Source organism: Stigmatopora argus, chromosome 23, assembly GCF_051989625.1.
Source record: "Stigmatopora argus isolate UIUO_Sarg chromosome 23, RoL_Sarg_1.0, whole genome shotgun sequence".
Lineage (NCBI taxonomy): Eukaryota > Metazoa > Chordata > Actinopteri > Syngnathiformes > Syngnathidae > Stigmatopora > Stigmatopora argus.
In genome coordinates, this window is record NC_135409.1 from 8,507,007 (window position 1) to 8,523,307 (window position 16,301).

General features: G+C 44.4%; 3 protein-coding genes across 12 annotated transcripts in view; 2 read left to right on the forward strand and 1 right to left on the reverse strand.

Annotated features, from left to right (window-relative positions):
* Window positions 1-12,532, reverse strand: part of chst11 (carbohydrate (chondroitin 4) sulfotransferase 11) — a 26,221-nt gene extending 13,689 nt beyond the window's left edge. Inside the window, exons 1-3 of one of the 7 annotated variants that reach the window (XM_077594476.1) lie at window positions 11,831-12,532; window positions 11,041-11,090; window positions 10,701-10,778 (exon numbers count right to left, since the gene is read on the reverse strand). Coding sequence is in view for 2 of the 7 variants with exons in the window: in XM_077594472.1 (XP_077450598.1) it covers window positions 8,231-8,348 (118 nt within the window). In the remaining 5 variants the exon portion in view is untranslated. Of the gene's footprint in view, window positions 1-8,230; window positions 8,961-10,700; window positions 10,779-11,036; window positions 11,091-11,599; window positions 11,674-11,830 lie in introns of those variants that run through there. The other 6 variants (XM_077594477.1, XM_077594474.1, XM_077594475.1 and 3 more) reach the window with 6 other exon arrangements.
* Window positions 1-16,301, forward strand: part of mkln1 (muskelin 1, intracellular mediator containing kelch motifs) — a 159,138-nt gene that overhangs the window by 44,620 nt on the left and 98,217 nt on the right. The window lies entirely within an intron of this gene.
* nfyba (nuclear transcription factor Y, beta a) lies at window positions 12,035-15,438 on the forward strand. Its single transcript, XM_077594492.1, has 7 exons — window positions 12,035-12,304; window positions 12,740-12,830; window positions 12,919-13,049; window positions 13,123-13,320; window positions 14,629-14,707; window positions 14,781-14,860; window positions 14,938-15,438. The coding sequence occupies exons 1-7, from the start codon at window positions 12,278-12,280 to the stop codon at window positions 14,968-14,970; spliced, it is 639 nt and encodes a 212-aa protein (XP_077450618.1). The 5' UTR covers window positions 12,035-12,277; the 3' UTR covers window positions 14,971-15,438.

Genomic DNA, 16,301 nt, shown 5'->3' on the forward strand with positions numbered 1-16,301 from the left:
CCGGGCCACACAAAATGATGCGGCGGGCCAGATTTGGCCCCCGGGCCGCTACTTTGACACATGTAGTGTAAATGATAAACCCACTTTTTAACTCACTTTCTGCTGTTGTCCAATTCATTCAGAGCGGGAGATCTTGGGTAGACCTTCCTCCCATCGCCTCGGCGCTAAGCGATTTTTCCCAAAAGAGGCAAACGTCCTGCGTGGAAAAAAACTAGCGTGCGCGGGGAAGACAGACGGGCCCCGTCGGATGGCGAATGACGGATGGGGCGAAGCGCCGACGCTGCCAAAAGACCAGCTATCCGCTCGGAGACATTTCTGCATGAGAAACATGTCCTTTTTTTGTGGCATAGACATCACTTGGACAGGCGGAGAAAGGAAATTAACTTTATCTGTGCGCGCCGCTAGCGATTGTTTCCGTCACATTCGTCTGTCTGCGGCGAAGACGAAGGCACGAAGGCACCAAGGCACGGACGCTTTGCATCACAAAGGCAAAACGTGTCGGTGGCAGGAAAGAGCAACGGGCCTCATTAATCGTCGCCGTTGGAGACGATGAATGATTTGGTGCAAAATGGCTAAACGTGGACATTCTACGACACTGGTGTCAAAGTGGCGGCCCGGGGGCCAAATCTGGCCCGCCACATCATTTTGTGTGGCCCGAGAAAGTAAATCATGAGTGGCGACTTTCTATTTTAGGATCAAATTAAAATGAAGAGTATAGATGTATATTAAATGTCCTGATTTTCCCCCTTTTAAATCAATAATTGTCATTTTTTAATCCATTTTTTTCTGTGTTTTTAGTTCAAAAATCATTTTGTAAAATCTAAAAATATATTTAAAAAAGCTAAAATAAACTGTTTAAGATCTATAAAAAAACGGAATATTCAGGGCTTTTAATCCAGTTCTTTTAATCCATTTATTAAAAAAAATCTAATTATTATATCTAAAATGGTCCGGCCCACGTGAAATCAAGTTGACGTTAAAGTGGCCCGCGAACCAACCCGAGTCTGACACCCTTGCTCTACGACACTGCAAAAGCATTAAAACAAAATAAATTCACTTTTTTTTAATTGAAGTCAAATGATCCGTCAGTGTAGGAAGTTAAAAAATTTAATCTTTGAGGGCAACAGTCGGGAGCATCATTTTAGCAGACTTTGAATGTTGGGAGTTTCCAGGGTATGCTATGAATATCAAGTGTGTCATTGCCAAGTGCAAAAGGCAGCTCATTTATTTGATGAAATATAAATAGATCCTCTTTATTATGGCACCGTGTTAATATGGAGCTGCTACTTGCTGAGTCAGTTTGTCTCTGGCCAGGCCCATTTGGAGGAGGATACGTCCAGCCGGGCCCGACCGCGGCGGGGCAATCGCCAAGGGAGGTTGGCGGCGCTCGGGGAAAAAAAAAAAAAAAACGGTGGACAAATGGACGCGCGGTAGTGGCGAGGGACAAAGAGGAACCCACTAGATTTACAGGGAGTATTAAATTCAGGCCTGATCATATAATGGAATTATCTCACGTTTTAGAACGCTGCCATAAAAGTCGTGGGAATGATCGCATTGGCTCTGCCAGCCTGTTGGATAAGAACGAAGCTAGCCTTAGCACACAAAGTCAACACAGTAGGTGAGCCTGTGACCGGACGTTTGGTCGCCGGACTTTTGGTCGCCCGTGAGCAGTTTCACTGAGCCGACGTTTGAGTGTATAAAAGTTTGTATGTACATGCGTTGTCCCTTTAAGAAGGGACGTCAGTCAGGGTCTTAACAAGTTCTCCAACACAAAAAAACAATAAAAGTCCGGGAAATTTGGAGCTTTTCTTTAGCCTAATAATTACTGGGTCATTAAGTATGACTAAATAATAATTCGCAGTTTGTATTTAGGGAATTTGAGCAACAATTTAAAATGGTAATTATCAATAACCTTCTGGGCAACCAAAAGTCCGGCGACCAAACGGCCGAGTACCAGGTGAGCCAGAATGGAGAAAAAAAAAATCAACAGGAGGGAGTGGTTTAAAATGAATAGGAGAGGCCCTGAGATCGATCCCTGCGGAACACCATTCATTGAGGGAATGGCAATCTTGGCCACTGACACCCAAGCCGAAAACCAAAATGGATCGGACCTCTACCGCCATTTGTCGCCACGGACCCGGGGTCCATTCTTTCCCACATTCTGAAATTTGCCCCGACGAACAGACCGTGTAACAACATTCCTGCTCAATGGAAAGTTTCCACGGGTCCTTTAAAGCGGGGGAAAAGTAGGCCACAACTAAAGTGGAATTTGCCCCCAAAAATGCTCAAGTGCCTTGAATACCAAAGCCTGCTGGCATTCATTAGAATTAAAAGAGCGTCTTAAGGTCAATTAATCTCCGTCCTTAGTGGGAAAAGGCCAACATTTTGAGTGGAAAGTCCTCCCGAGCTCGCTACCGTCGCTTCAACGTTCCTCGGGCCGACGTTTAATGAGTCGCGGCTTGGCGTGCGTCCGCTTAATTAAAGCCGTGATTCACTTGCGAGCGGCGGCGGCGGACACGCGCCGTCAACACGCGAGCGACGGGGGCGTTTTTAGAACCTCCGAGGCCGAACGCCAGGAGAGCGTTCAATGTCAAAGCGACGCCATTTTTCAAAAGTGTGCCGACGGCACCCCCGCTATTTCAAGACTAATTTAACAAATGGCTCTTTTAGCATCCCGGGGGTGCGTCGCATTTGCCTGGTTGCTATCGCTTCGTTTACAGAAAAAGGGAGGTCTGTGAGTTGACTAAAAGAGCTGTCCAGCTTTTTTTTTTTTTTTCCCCCTCTGTGTGCAGAAACACACAAATGCAACATTTATCAGACTTCAAGGCAAGGCAGTCACAGGCGGGTGCGAGCAGAGAGAGCCAGGTAAGCGCAAAAAAAAAAGAAGCCACGGCCGGGACTTAACGGCCACGCGTGAAAATAACCCGCCCGCCTGCCTGAAACGAAACAGAAAAACGGTTCCACGCGGTTCCGATCATTGACAACTCGACGTTTTCCCACCGCCATCTTTTTTGGTTTCCCTTTACGACGCCGACAGAAGCTAAAGTTCAAGTAAACAAACATCACAAGTCCGAGTCAAATGCGCTAAGATTTCTTCTATCTTGGGGGAAATAAGCATGGGATGACCTAACGGGCATTTTTAGGACGTGTTGGTGAGAATTGCTGACTCGCCAAGTCGACATCATTAAAGTCGGTCGGCGCCTCAGTTGCGTTGGGGACCACCCACCAGCATCTCCCCATAGCAAATGGCTACTCAACTGTACATAATGTTACACATTAGCATACCCAAGTACTATTTCAGAGTGTAAATCAGGGGTATCAGACTCGGGTTGGTTCCCGGGCCGCTTTAACGTCAACTTGATTTCACGTGGGCCGGACCATTTTAGATATAATATTTAGATTTTTTTTTTTAATAAATGGATTAAAAGAACTGGATTAAAATCCCTGAATATTCAGTTTTTTATAGATCTAATAGAATGTTTATTTTAGCTTTTTAAAATATATTTTTAGATTTTACAAAATGATTTTTGAACTAAAAACACAGAAAAAATGGATTAAAAAAATTGGTTCGCGGGCTGTGTTAACGTCAACTCGGTTTCATGTGGGCCGGACCATTTTAGATATAATATTTAGATTTTTTTTAATAAACGGATTAAAAGAACTAGATTAAAAGCCCTGAATATTCAGTTTTTTTATAGATCTAAAAAATGTTTATTTTATTTTTTTAAGTATATTTTCAGATTTTACAATGATTTTTTTAACTAAAAACAGAAAAAATGGATTAAAAAATGACAATTATTGATTTAAAAGGGGGAAAATCAGGAAATTGAATATACATCTATACTCTTCATTTCAATTTGATCCTAAAACAGAAAGTCAGCACTCATGATTGACTTTCCCGGGCCACACAAAATGATGCGGCGGGCCAGATTTGGCCCCCGGGCCACCACTTTGCCACATGTGGTGTAACTGATAAGAAAGTGGTACATAAATTCAACATAAGTGACCCAGAACGGGCCGAAAAGCAACAGCAAACACGCACGGGAGTTTCCAGAAGGGCAATTTGTCATTTTTTTTCAAATTGGCATGTTTCTCGCTTACAACGCGGTGACTTACGAGCTAATTTAATAACAGGAGACGAGCATGAAAACCCCCTTTGACGAGGGCGGAGCCCGCCTGATGCGCGTTTGCCGGAGCTTTGATAATCTGCGGGGATTAGTCACGAACGGAGATGCTGGGAAAAGTCGCGGCGTGGCCCAGCGCCCCCCCCCCCCCCTCGCCGCCGCCGCCGGGTTAGACGTGGGGATTTAGCGGCGCAGCTGGCCGGGAAAAAGCGGAAATGGCGCAAACGGGACGTCCGGGATGAGACGTGCTCCGAATGCAAAGTGCGATTTCAGCGCGGGGGAAAAAGAAATGAAAAAACAAGTGCTCGTATTTCCAATTTAGGGGTCGAATTGCCACACGCGGCTCTGGAGCCGCAGGTCGTCCGTCGAACTGAAAGACGCCCGAGAGCCAAACAATGCAATGGAGTTTCCGTGACGGCGGCGGGTGAGGAATTTCAAGTTTTGCGTAGAAATTCCACGGGTGGAAGCTTTGCTTCTTTCCCGTGACGCGCTCGGCCTTCGCTTGGGGGTCGGCGTCACCGCGGCCTTCGTGGGATGTTAAATGCGAGCACGCATGTGGCGTGGCGGCGCGAAACGGAACAGGCCCGCAACACACGTAAGCGCACGGAATCGTCAAAAGCCCATTTTGCGGGGAAGCCAAACAAAGCGAGACCTGATAGGAATTCAGCCGAGGTCCCTGCGACCAATCTAGCCATTTTATTCGATTACGAAAGAAGATCTCCGTCTAGATTCAGTTTATATATGTATTCATGTATTTATTTATTAACTTACTTATGACCTATCTATTTATGTCTAAAATGCCTTTCCTATTTCTGCATCCTCACCCTCTTGCTGCTGTGACAACCAAATTTCCCGAATACGGGATGAATAAAGTTATCCAATCCAAACAGGGAAACTACTGTTAAGTATGCAGATGCCACCTTTAGTATACAAAATCTTCCATCACATAGCTCCTCCCCCACTGCAAGGTTTTGTACCCAAAAATTCCAACACAGCAACAAGGGCTGGTTCTAGAGGGGACTGTGTAGTTCCCTTTAAAAAAAGAGTGCTCAATTAGCCAAAGCCTCACATACCTGGAACTCAATAGCAATTAGCATACGTCAACTCCCGTCTCTGAACCTCTTGGCCAATCATCTTAAAGCCTGGCTTTTAGACCACCAAAATTGCAGTCACAACGCTATGTGTCCTCGTTTACCTTCAACCTGCACAAGGGACTAAAGATGGAAATTAGTCCTCGACTACAATCTTACATATTTACATATACATGCTCATTAACATGAATAGGAATATGTTGATTAATATGTGCTGTCCCTTATTAAATTTTAAAAAATGGCTTTCAATTTGCATCATTTGCAAATGAAGATCTTGTCAAGCGGCATGTTCAGTCAGGGTCTTAACAAGTTCTCCAACAAAAACAATAAAAGTCCGGGAAATTTGGAGCTTTTCTTTAGCCTAATAATTACTAGAGCATTAAGTATGACTAAATAGTCATTGGCAGTTTGTATTTAGGGAATTTGAGCAACCATTTCAATGGTAATTATCAATAACCTTCCGGGCGACCAAAAGACCGGCGACCAAAAGATTGGCGACCAAAAATCCGGCGACCAATCGACCGTGTACCGACTCACAGGCCGCTAGGCATCTGCGTAAATGATTTTTTTTCCGCCCCCCCCCCAAAGAGAATCAGATACAACACCTGCGTGGAAATGAAAGTCACATAATGCCACCCCCCAAAAGCTGCCATTTCACGGAAAGCGCAATCCGGTCCCCGCTTCGGATGCCGTATGATTAACTCCAGTTAAAATGACATCGTTTGACCTCCCGCGCGAGGCGCTACAATTACCGCCACCACATGATGACAACTCGAGGCACTGTTTAGGATGGCTGGCGACCAATGGAGGAGAACCAGTCTCCAAACGGAAATGACATCAACCGGAGACGACGGTACGAGAACGACTCAACTATCAGGCATGAATGCAAAAATAGGATGTCTTGTTTTAAATCTCAAATATCCTGCTTCAAAGCCTAAAACTCGACGAGCGCTCGAATGTAGAACCCCGAGAGGAAGATCCTATACACGCACTGGGGGAAGAATCCTAAAATAAAAGTTTCCAGCAAGCTCCCTTAACGCTACTGACAAACATGAGCAATTTCTTTTGGCAGAGGTAGCGCGGATAAAGCAAAATTCAATCAAGCTGATCTAGCGCCAAGGCAAAACAAGCGTTAGCTTAAAGCACTTTTCATATGGATGCGATCCAACGCCGCCACGCACCTCGCAGATTAAACACAAGTGGCGGGCCGTCAGGGCCTTCAAGGCCTTCTCTGCTGGCCTAAGAAATATCTGAATCATATATTATATTTTGTCTATCAACACTTATTATTCCAAATGGTCTGTTAGCTTCCTTTCATTGCTTTTCCCCCTGGTTGCACTGCTTCCAGATGTGTGTTTTCATATTGAAGCATTTAACCAATCACATTTCAGCCATTATTTGTTGCCAGGGTCAGAAATCTGCCTCAAAGCCTTCACAATCAGTTCTGCGGGCTCTGCTGCATTAAACAAGACTGTTGCTTTTAACCAATCAGATTTCGAGTCGGCAACCCCACAATGCTTTTTCGCAGGCATTGCCATTTTGCTGGCTTGGGGATACGTCATTGCTTTCACCAACTATTATTGGCTAGCTATAGAGTAGGCGGACCAAAGGCAGCCAGACTAGCAAACTCCACCCACAATGGCCGACGCGGGAAAACAAATGGATTTGGTAGCAGATTTACTGGCACATCGCTGTCTTTTTCCCGTGGAAATGATACTCCGGGTCCGGTTCTTATGTCTAAAAAGCTCCATTATTTGTATTTAATCAATAAATGCTGTTTTCGGCTGGATTTGACCCCATTTTCGGGCAATGTTTGCCGGTACGCCACTGACATTCATCGCTGTCTTTTCCCAGGAAAATCACCCCCCAGCCCGGTTGTAATGTCTGAAAAGTTCCAGTATTTGTATTTAATCATTAAATGCTGCTAGGAAGTGGATTTTACCCGTTGAAGGCGCTACAAGAAAATGCACGGACCGCCACTGGGCAAAACACCCGTTAAAGTCGAGCGCGGAAAATGATATTTATAGTCGAAGAATGTGATTTGACAATAGGGCCGGTGGTTTGGACCACAAGGTCGTCTGAAAACGCTACCAAAGAAAGAGCTTGAGCTAGAATAGACGGCCACATCTGGCTCTTCGCTAACCTGCGAGCTAAAATATGGAAATCGCGGTTGACAGAACTGAGATATTACATTTAGAATTGCATTAATCTTCATTTTTTTGCAGTAGACTCTTCTGGAATGCATCCCCTCATTGATTAGCAACAGCATACGAATCTTTAAAAAAATATTCAGTTTTTTCCACTTTGAAAGTGGTGAAATTACAAAAAAAAATGAAAAGGCACTCGTTTACATGTATGTATCTTGACTTTTAAATTCGTAGTATGACTCACAAGGAATAACATGAAAATATGAATTGTTTGTGGCTCTCTTCGTCAAAAAGGTTCCCGACCCCTGATTTAGAGAATACTATATTTGTTAACATTGAATTTCATTTTTTTTTTTTGAATACAAATTGTATCTTTTAAAGCGAAAGACGAGGCATGGTGTATTTACCTATTTAACTAGTTTGGAATGGCTTCATGCTATTTCCATTCACTTTAAGCGAGAAAGATGAGATGAGAGGTGTTGTCTTGAGTAACGAGTACCGGCAAGTTTGTCGTAAGTCAAGGCAATATACTGTATTTCCACGCGTCCAATTGGAGTAGCATCTGTTTTTTTCTCTCTCGCGTGGACATGGCCGGCGCATGCATGCATGCTTTCTTTCTTTCTTTCCACGCGCGCGTCTGGGGGGGGATCACGCGCGCCCCCTTTTTTTGCATCTCCTCCCGCACAAAGCCACGCTTCGACCGGCATTTGTTTAAAAAAAACGGATCGATGGCAAGATTGAGATTCGGGAAGAGAGGCGCCTGCTCCGGTATCGATTCGGATGCAAGCGCGCGCGTGTAAATAAATAAATAGGACAAGACGAGACGAGACCAGACCAGACGAGACGACACAAGAAGATCAGATCCTACCTGGTTGGAACATACTTTGGAAATAAAAGATGACCAGAATAAAGGATCCCAAACAAGTGGCGAGTACCATTCGGCATATCCTGCTCATCCTCATGAGTTCGCTTAAAGTCTGTTTCATGGCCGGGGAACGGCGAGGAGGAAAAAAATATAAATAAATTTAAAAAAAAGGAGACGGGGGGTGGTTCCGAACGCTCCGTCCGAACGACCGTCCGACCGACCGACCGACCGACCTTTCTGCCGGGGATCTGCTGGTACTGATGGGGAGTCGGGAGGACCGACCACCGGTCATTCGGCTCACTCAACGCATCCTACAGCGGGCGGACTGTACCATTATTGGGCTACGCGCGGGGGGGATTCGATATTTTCGCCATTCTCCTCCAGCATTTTGGACTCTACCATATCAAAACAACACCCTAACGTGACTTCCACCCAAAATACGCAGCAACAGCGCTACCAAGTGGTGACATGGCGACATGGCAACCGAACACTGATTAATGCGCTATCTTCACACTCCATCAGCAGTAGCATTCCCAAGCCAGAAAAAGAAAAAACACAGGAAATGTGCTGAAATTGCTTATATACAGAAGGCAGTCTCGCCATGGGAAATGCCACTAAGGTGGTCCGCAGATTTCATCGCCCCCCCCTATTGATAAACACTGAAGCGCAGGCACGAGATTGATGGCGGAATTCAAAAGAGGCCCTTGTGCGCCCACCCACGTCACTGAAGCGCAACATTCAGCGCCCCGTCCTTAAAAAAAACGTGTCTGGCAAAAAATATTATGGCTCTCTTCTGCCTTTTTACGGCTCTCTTTGCCTTTAAATTATGATTTCTGAACTCAATGACATGAGAAACTAATAGAAATTGGCAAAGGAGGGATGAAAAGAGCCACATGCGGCTTTGTAGCCGCATGTGGCGGGGCGTCTTTCGCTCTCGGCAGCACCCAAAGAGTTAACAGCGGGTCACTAAGCATAGAATACTACCTCGAACACTCCAAGAAGCTGACGGTTGAAAGACAAGGTCACCTTAACGGCACGCCGGGCACCCCCGGTTACCGTGGTAACAGTGACGGATGGCCCAATCTCAGCATTTTCCTATACAGTTGGGTTCAATGAGGGGATAAGGAGGTCCTGCATTCAAATGCTCCCAATTCCACTTGGGTTGGAAAGCATTGGGAATTACTCCATTAAAGAAAAATGTCTTTAATTCCATTTCCGACGAGGTCTTGACCTCTTTGACGCTGGCGGGCAGGTGTCTTTGAGTGGCAGGCTTTTTCCCTCGAAAATATTGTGAATAATTCAGCAGCATGAATCCATCGCCCTGACATTGACCTCAACTGGCGGGCCCAATCGAGGCGGCTTTAAGGCGGGGATGCGCCGATGGCGGATTTACGCTCATCCTGACATAGAAGGAAGGATTTTACGTTCTCGCGGTGCCAAGCGCAAATACGATTCAAATGGCGTTATGAGCCTTTTGACATTACAAATAATCAAAATTCTAAAATTGAGCCTTATCTTTGAATATATCTAAATATCCAAAATAAAGAGATTTTACACTTGAAAAACAGCACGTGCTATTGAAAAATATTTAGCCAAACCTGTTAAAATATTTCATACAATATATTATACATCCCAACACAACACTTGAAGGTGCTTTGAAGCATTTTAAAATTAGCCCTCGGCTCCAATCATTCACATTTACATATATATGTTGATTAACATGAATATGAATATGTTCATTAATATATGCTGTCCCTTATTAAATCAATCAAACTCAAACCACGATTATTAGCTGCAGTAAATTTGATCTTGAATTCTCTTCTAAGATAGCCATTTTACATTGGATCACGCAATATTGACTAATAATGAAAAGGATCCATCCTTCCACTTACCTGCAAAGCAGTGCTCTGATTCTCTTATTACCATAAGACTATTAATATGATAATGACCCTAGCTTTGCTAAGCTATAGTGCGTGCTGTTGACTCGATAAGCGGCCCAAAGCGGGTTGACACTTGACGGGTTGAATGAACTTGAATCGAGAGATGCTTTATAGCAGGGGGCGGGAACCTTTTTGACAGAGAGAGACATAAACCATTCCTATCTTCAAATCAGTGGCGGGCCGTCAGGGCCTTCAAGGCCTTCTCTGCTGGCCTAAGAAATATCTGAATCATATATTATATTTTTTCCATCAATATGTATTAAATAATTCCAAATTGTCTGTTAGCTTCCTTTCCCCCTGGTTCCAGATGTGTTTTCATATTCCAAATGTTATTCCTTGAGAGCCAATTAAAATTTCAAAATACATGAAAATGTGTGCATTTTCTGGTCGTTCCACGAGTTTTTAATTCCAAAAGCTTCCGTTACGCTTTAGCTAATCTCCGGCGGTCTCCATATTTTACATCAGAGCCACATGTGGCTCTCGAGCCATCGGTTCCCTACCCCTGCCTTACAGTATTGTTAAAAGAGACTTACTTTTGGCCGTCTTGTCCAGAGCCTTTCATTCCAATGTCATCCCGCGGCAAGTTACAAGGTGGTAGAGGGGACGTGGGGCTGTCAAAGAAGATGGAAAAGATCATTTGGCGTGCGGCGAAAAGAGGCCAAGGTGCTGTGCAGTAATGGATCTCAATGTTAAGATTTATAGTGCGCGCGTGGGGGAGAATTGGTTATCTGCTCCGTTAGTCTCCATCTGTTCAGGGTCAGGTGAGCTAACCGCTAGCTGCGTTGCGTGGAAATGACAGCCAGCTGTAAAATAGTTGGCGGGCACGGACATCTTTAACGCTACAAAATTTTCAAATTTCCACATGATACCTACTTGGCTTTTCGTAGTCATCCAACATGGCGTCGTTCAATATTTTTGTAGGGCTATGGAGGAAAACAAAACAAAGTTTAGTTACTGCTGAAATAAAATCTCAATATTATGACATCAAATGTTCTTCCAGTTTGAAAGCATCGTGGACGTTATTGGACTTCTGGGGCAACAGATGGACAAAGTGTGTGGCGTGATGTTACGTTTTCATTGAATGGAAATTATTAACACGCGTTAATAGTATTATATTTTCGTAACGACGCCACTCAGTACGGTATGCCGATGCTTAAATGCTTTATTTTGGTGCCATCTTGTGGTATACAGGCTAGTAAACGAATTATAGTCATCAGAAATAAACCGAGTTTGAAATTAATCGCGATTTACAAATACTATGCCATTTTGCTCTTCATCCGGGCGCGTCCGAAATATTGGTGAATTGTTTGGAACCCCCCGGCACAAACAAAACTAAATGAGGGATAATACTTTCCGATTGCTTATTCGGCATTTAAAAGTTGAATATTTGCACGAAAATGTGCATTGTTTATAGTATAAAGTGGCAAATTACCTCGGAGAGTGCAAAACATTCGACGTGCCTCTTGCTGTTTTTCAAACATTCGCAAATGGCAGTGTTAAAACAATCAGTGGGGAGCTGCGTTCAAGTGCTACCGGAATTTCATTAACGGCACACACGCTAAACTCAAATTAAAGACGATCAAGTATATTCGACAAAAAGAATGAGTTCGTCTACATTTTGGAGCGTGTTTGTGGATTTCCTAGTTTAAAAAAAAGCACTTACGTGGAGAGAAAATGTTACGGATTTTGTAAAGGACGACCTTGTGAGGATCCCGCGAAGGCGACGCGGCGCCCTACAGGCCAGAGGCGGTATCGCAGCCGTGGCTACGCGCTGGGACTGGTCCTTTCGCAGCCATTTTCTATCCAACCAAACAGCCGTCTCAGGAAGGTAACCAACCAGGGCTTCATTGCAGGTCTGTGTGTGTCTCCGGCCAATGATTGCTAACCGATTCCTCGTTAGCTCGAATGGAAATGTCCGTCGGCCAGCTTTTTTTTTAATTTGTCGTCCGCTTGAAAGACAGCCGATCGCCAGGAACTATTTGCTCGGCCAAAGTTGCTCTTTGCCGGTTAAAACGATTCGGGCCGCAGCCACGTTCTCCCACAAAGAAACAGGGCCGACGCTTTCGGTCCCGTGGATGCGAAATGTCCGTTTACGCCATGGACAGCGTGCATGCGCGTGCGGCTTTACTTTGCAAAGGTAACGAGGGGCGGAATGACCCTTTTACTATGCAATTGCTGGTGACTTTTGACCATGCGAATGACGCGATTGTTTTTTTTGTGTGTTTATCGCGACCGAGCTAACTGCTAGCTTAGTTAGCATATGATCTGAGCTACATTCGCTGCCCGCGTTTTTTTCCTTTTCAACCTAAAAACGACATTTCTCAACTAATAAACCCCCGATTTGTGCTGTAGTTATGGCGAAGCTTTAAATGTCATTGTACTTGTATACCGACAAGATGCATCTGAATACAATGAGCGAGTGGCTTATGAATTTTAGGTGATAATTTGACTAACACTTGATTCGACACAAACGCACCATTCACTAGAGACGTCATCAACAGCGCCGGAAATTGCTTTCCCGTCACATTAAATTTATAGTCAACCAGTCAATAATGTTGCATTTTTCCCCCAGATGGATGGAGACGGTGCCACGACCGACACCTCCCAGCTGGGCATCACGGGGGAGTTCATTCCATCCTCGCACTACGTCCTGCAGCAAGACGGTGGGCGCTCAATTCCGGCGTAACTTTTAGCCTTTAAACGCCGTAACGGTACGACCGCCCCCCCCTCCCCTCCCCAACAATCTCCTAGATGATGCCGAGGAAGGTTTGAACGACCACGATGACGGCGGCATCAAGGAGAACTACCGGGAGCAGGACATCTACCTCCCCATCGCCAACGTGGCGCGCATCATGAAGAACGCCGTCCCGCAAACCGGAAAGGTTCGTGCTGACGCTTTCGTCGCTCTAACCTTAGAGATGGCGTGGCGATAATTGCGTCCGTGTTCTTCGGCAGATTGCGAAAGACGCCAAAGAGTGCGTGCAGGAGTGCGTGAGCGAGTTCATCAGCTTCATCACCAGCGAGGCCAGCGAACGCTGTCACCAGGAGAAGCGCAAGACCATCAACGGCGAGGACATCCTGTTCGCCATGTCCACGCTGGGCTTCGACATGTACGTGGAACCGCTCAAGCTGTACCTGCAGAAGTTCCGAGAGGTGAGATACCGAAGCGTGATTGGTTGGGGGGGGACAAAAGGGTCAGCTATTGTGCAATAAATGGGTTATACAGACGCTCCCCTACTTACGGACGAGTTACGTTCCGAGCGATTGTTCGTAAGGTGAATTTGTTCGTAAGTTGCTCAGTGCTATATTTTGTATTATAATTTATGTTTAAGGCCTATATAAGTATATTGAAGGTTTATATAAGTACTGTATTTTCACGACTATAAGGCGCACTTTAGTCTTAAATTTTCTCCAAAATAGACAGGGTGCCTTATAATCCAGTGTGCTTTATATATGGGAAAAAAATTAAAATGTGTCATTCATTGAGGGTGCGCCTTATAATGCGGTGCACCTTATAGTTGTGAAAATACGGTATGTCCTAAGGCTTGTATAAGTAACAGACAGTATGTACATGTACGTAATAAGAGAAATAAAATGAAGTTTAACTTACTTTTGGAAGATGTACTTGATGCTTAAGGAGATGATGGAGGAGGAGGAAGATTTTATATCATGAGAGGGTCTTCGTTGTTGCTGGAATGGGCTTCAAAAGTGACTTCCTCCTCCGTAACTTCAATGTAAGAAGTAGTTAAGGGTCGAGGAGAAGATGAGGCTTGATGAGTAGTATCTTCCTTGGAGGATTTAATAGAAAGTGGCCCAAAGAAGCGATCTCACGACCATTGCACACTTCTTCTTTTTTTCATCATATATGATGAGGTAGCACTGTATGGCATCATTCAATTGATTTGCAACCTTTGTGCAACGTTCAATATTTGGGTCTTGCCCCTCGGCCAAGAGTTTGGTCTGGAATTTCTTCACGGGGACAGGCGTTTCTTCCTCTTCCTTGACACGTTGCTGAGCCTCCTCGCTCTCACAGCGCCTAGCGGGGGTATTAGCGGCTGAAAGAAGCACTACTCGGAAAAAGGCACGCAATACAAAATCGAACTTACGAACTTATAGCATCTCTTTCCGAACATTTTTCGACTTAAACGCAATTTGCAGACATGTTCGTATGTACCGTTGTTCGTAACTCCAATCTTCGTAAGTAGGGGAGTGTCTGTTCAGCGTTTCCAGGTGGCAAAATAAAGCTCAACATTGTCTTTTCAAGCCATTTCCTTTTTTAATGGTTAAATAAAAAAAAGCAAACAGCAAATCGACGTTTACCCGTGAAGTGAGCGCGCTACTTTCAAAATAAAGGCCCGATTGAACATGGCAAAAATGCAAATTTGCACTTTAATTTTTTTCTTACGGAAGATTGTTTGTATTTTGGCAACTGCGATGATATTTTTCCTCACCGCTCATCAGGCAATGAAAGGGGAGAAGGGCATCGCCGGGGTGACCGTGGGCGAAAGCCTAGGAGAAGAACTGACGGACGAAAGCTTCGGTAAGTGACTTTTCGCTATTTTTCCCACTCGTATGAATGCGCCTTTTGTTCAAATTGGGTTGCTTTTTTTTAGCGAGCACTCTCCCAGCGGGAATAATAACAGCTGACGGGCAGCAGCAAAACGTCATGGTGTACACCACGTCATATCAACAGGTAAGCGGGCCACGTTTAGGAACCAGACCTTGAAAATTCGGTTTTGGAACCTGCTTTTTTTTGACCCCATTTTGCAGATTCCTACCGTACAGCAGATCCAGTTTTCTTGACCAGGGACCCTCGCGCACCGGATGATCTTCTGAAGGACTCGGGTGGTGGCGGCGTAGCTGCGCACCCTTTGTGTACAGAAAAAAAAATGACCCCATGAGTAGAAAGTAGTTTTTTTTGTTTTCCATCGCAAGAATTAAAGTCTTTTTGTCTAGTTGTGTGATACCAAATGTTTTGGATTCCACCCAAACTGCCCTGGAGTTAGTTTGTTTATTATATGGTATTTTTTTGTTTTTGCAACGCGACGAAAATTATGATTCGATTCCTTCAGTGCATGTTTGCTTAGTTTGATTTTTCCTTTGGGAAAAGGGAGCCATCAATACTTGGTTTTTAGCCACTTATTTTTTTTTTAAATGTTTGTTAAATGGTGTTTATGACATGTTCCGCAATTCATACGAATGAAACAATTGTGTGTAAATGTTAGTGTTTTTATTTATGGCCTATAAAAAAATAAATGAAAGCTGCCATGACTGGTTTGTGAGCCGCATTTGCACCGACGATATCTGACGTGAGGTCAAACCTGTTTTTTTTTTTTGGCTCAAAAAGTTAACTTGGTGGCTGCAATCGACAAAGCTAATAAGAAGTCCAATCTATTTTGACTGGGAGGGCCCAATGGTGGTTGCGTTATATTGGATTTAAGGCAAGGTTGTCAGACTCGGGTTGGTTCGCGGGCCGCTTTAACACACTTTTTCTTATATTTTCGCCACCATCCAAGGTCCTGTGTGTACAAAAACGACCAGGCGCTTAAGGAAAATCCCAGCAAAGTCCTGCAGGAGGAGGAGCCGTGCCCGTGCTTCGCTCACCAGCTGGTCTACGACGAGACGCACAAGGTAAGGATTTGATACACTCGTGGCCATTAATGGCAATAGACCTTGGACATGTGTCAAAGTGGTGGCCCGGGGGCCAAACCTGGCCCGCCCCATCATTTTGTGTGGCCCGGGAAAGTAAATGATGAGTGTGTAAGTGGTTAAAAAATTCCTTTCTTTAAAAGTCTCATTTAATCTTAAAGTGCATGACTATATTTTTAAGTACCAATTAAAGTTTTGTGCCTTTGTACAATCAGTGGGATCAGTTGCAATGCATATTTGTGAATGATTAAAGTCAATTGCACATTTGTCTAAGGAAATATGAGGTGCTTGATGAAATGTTTTGTAAAAGGATAGTTCATTCAATTTCAATATTTTCCTAGTGTTCTTGTGCTTCTTTACACCAAAACAAAGGAAAGACATGATATTTGGGTTATTTATAGCAGAGCATGGTATAATTTTAATGGTCCGGCCCACTTGACATCTCCCTAGGCCGTATGTGGCCCACGATGCCAAATGAGTTTGAC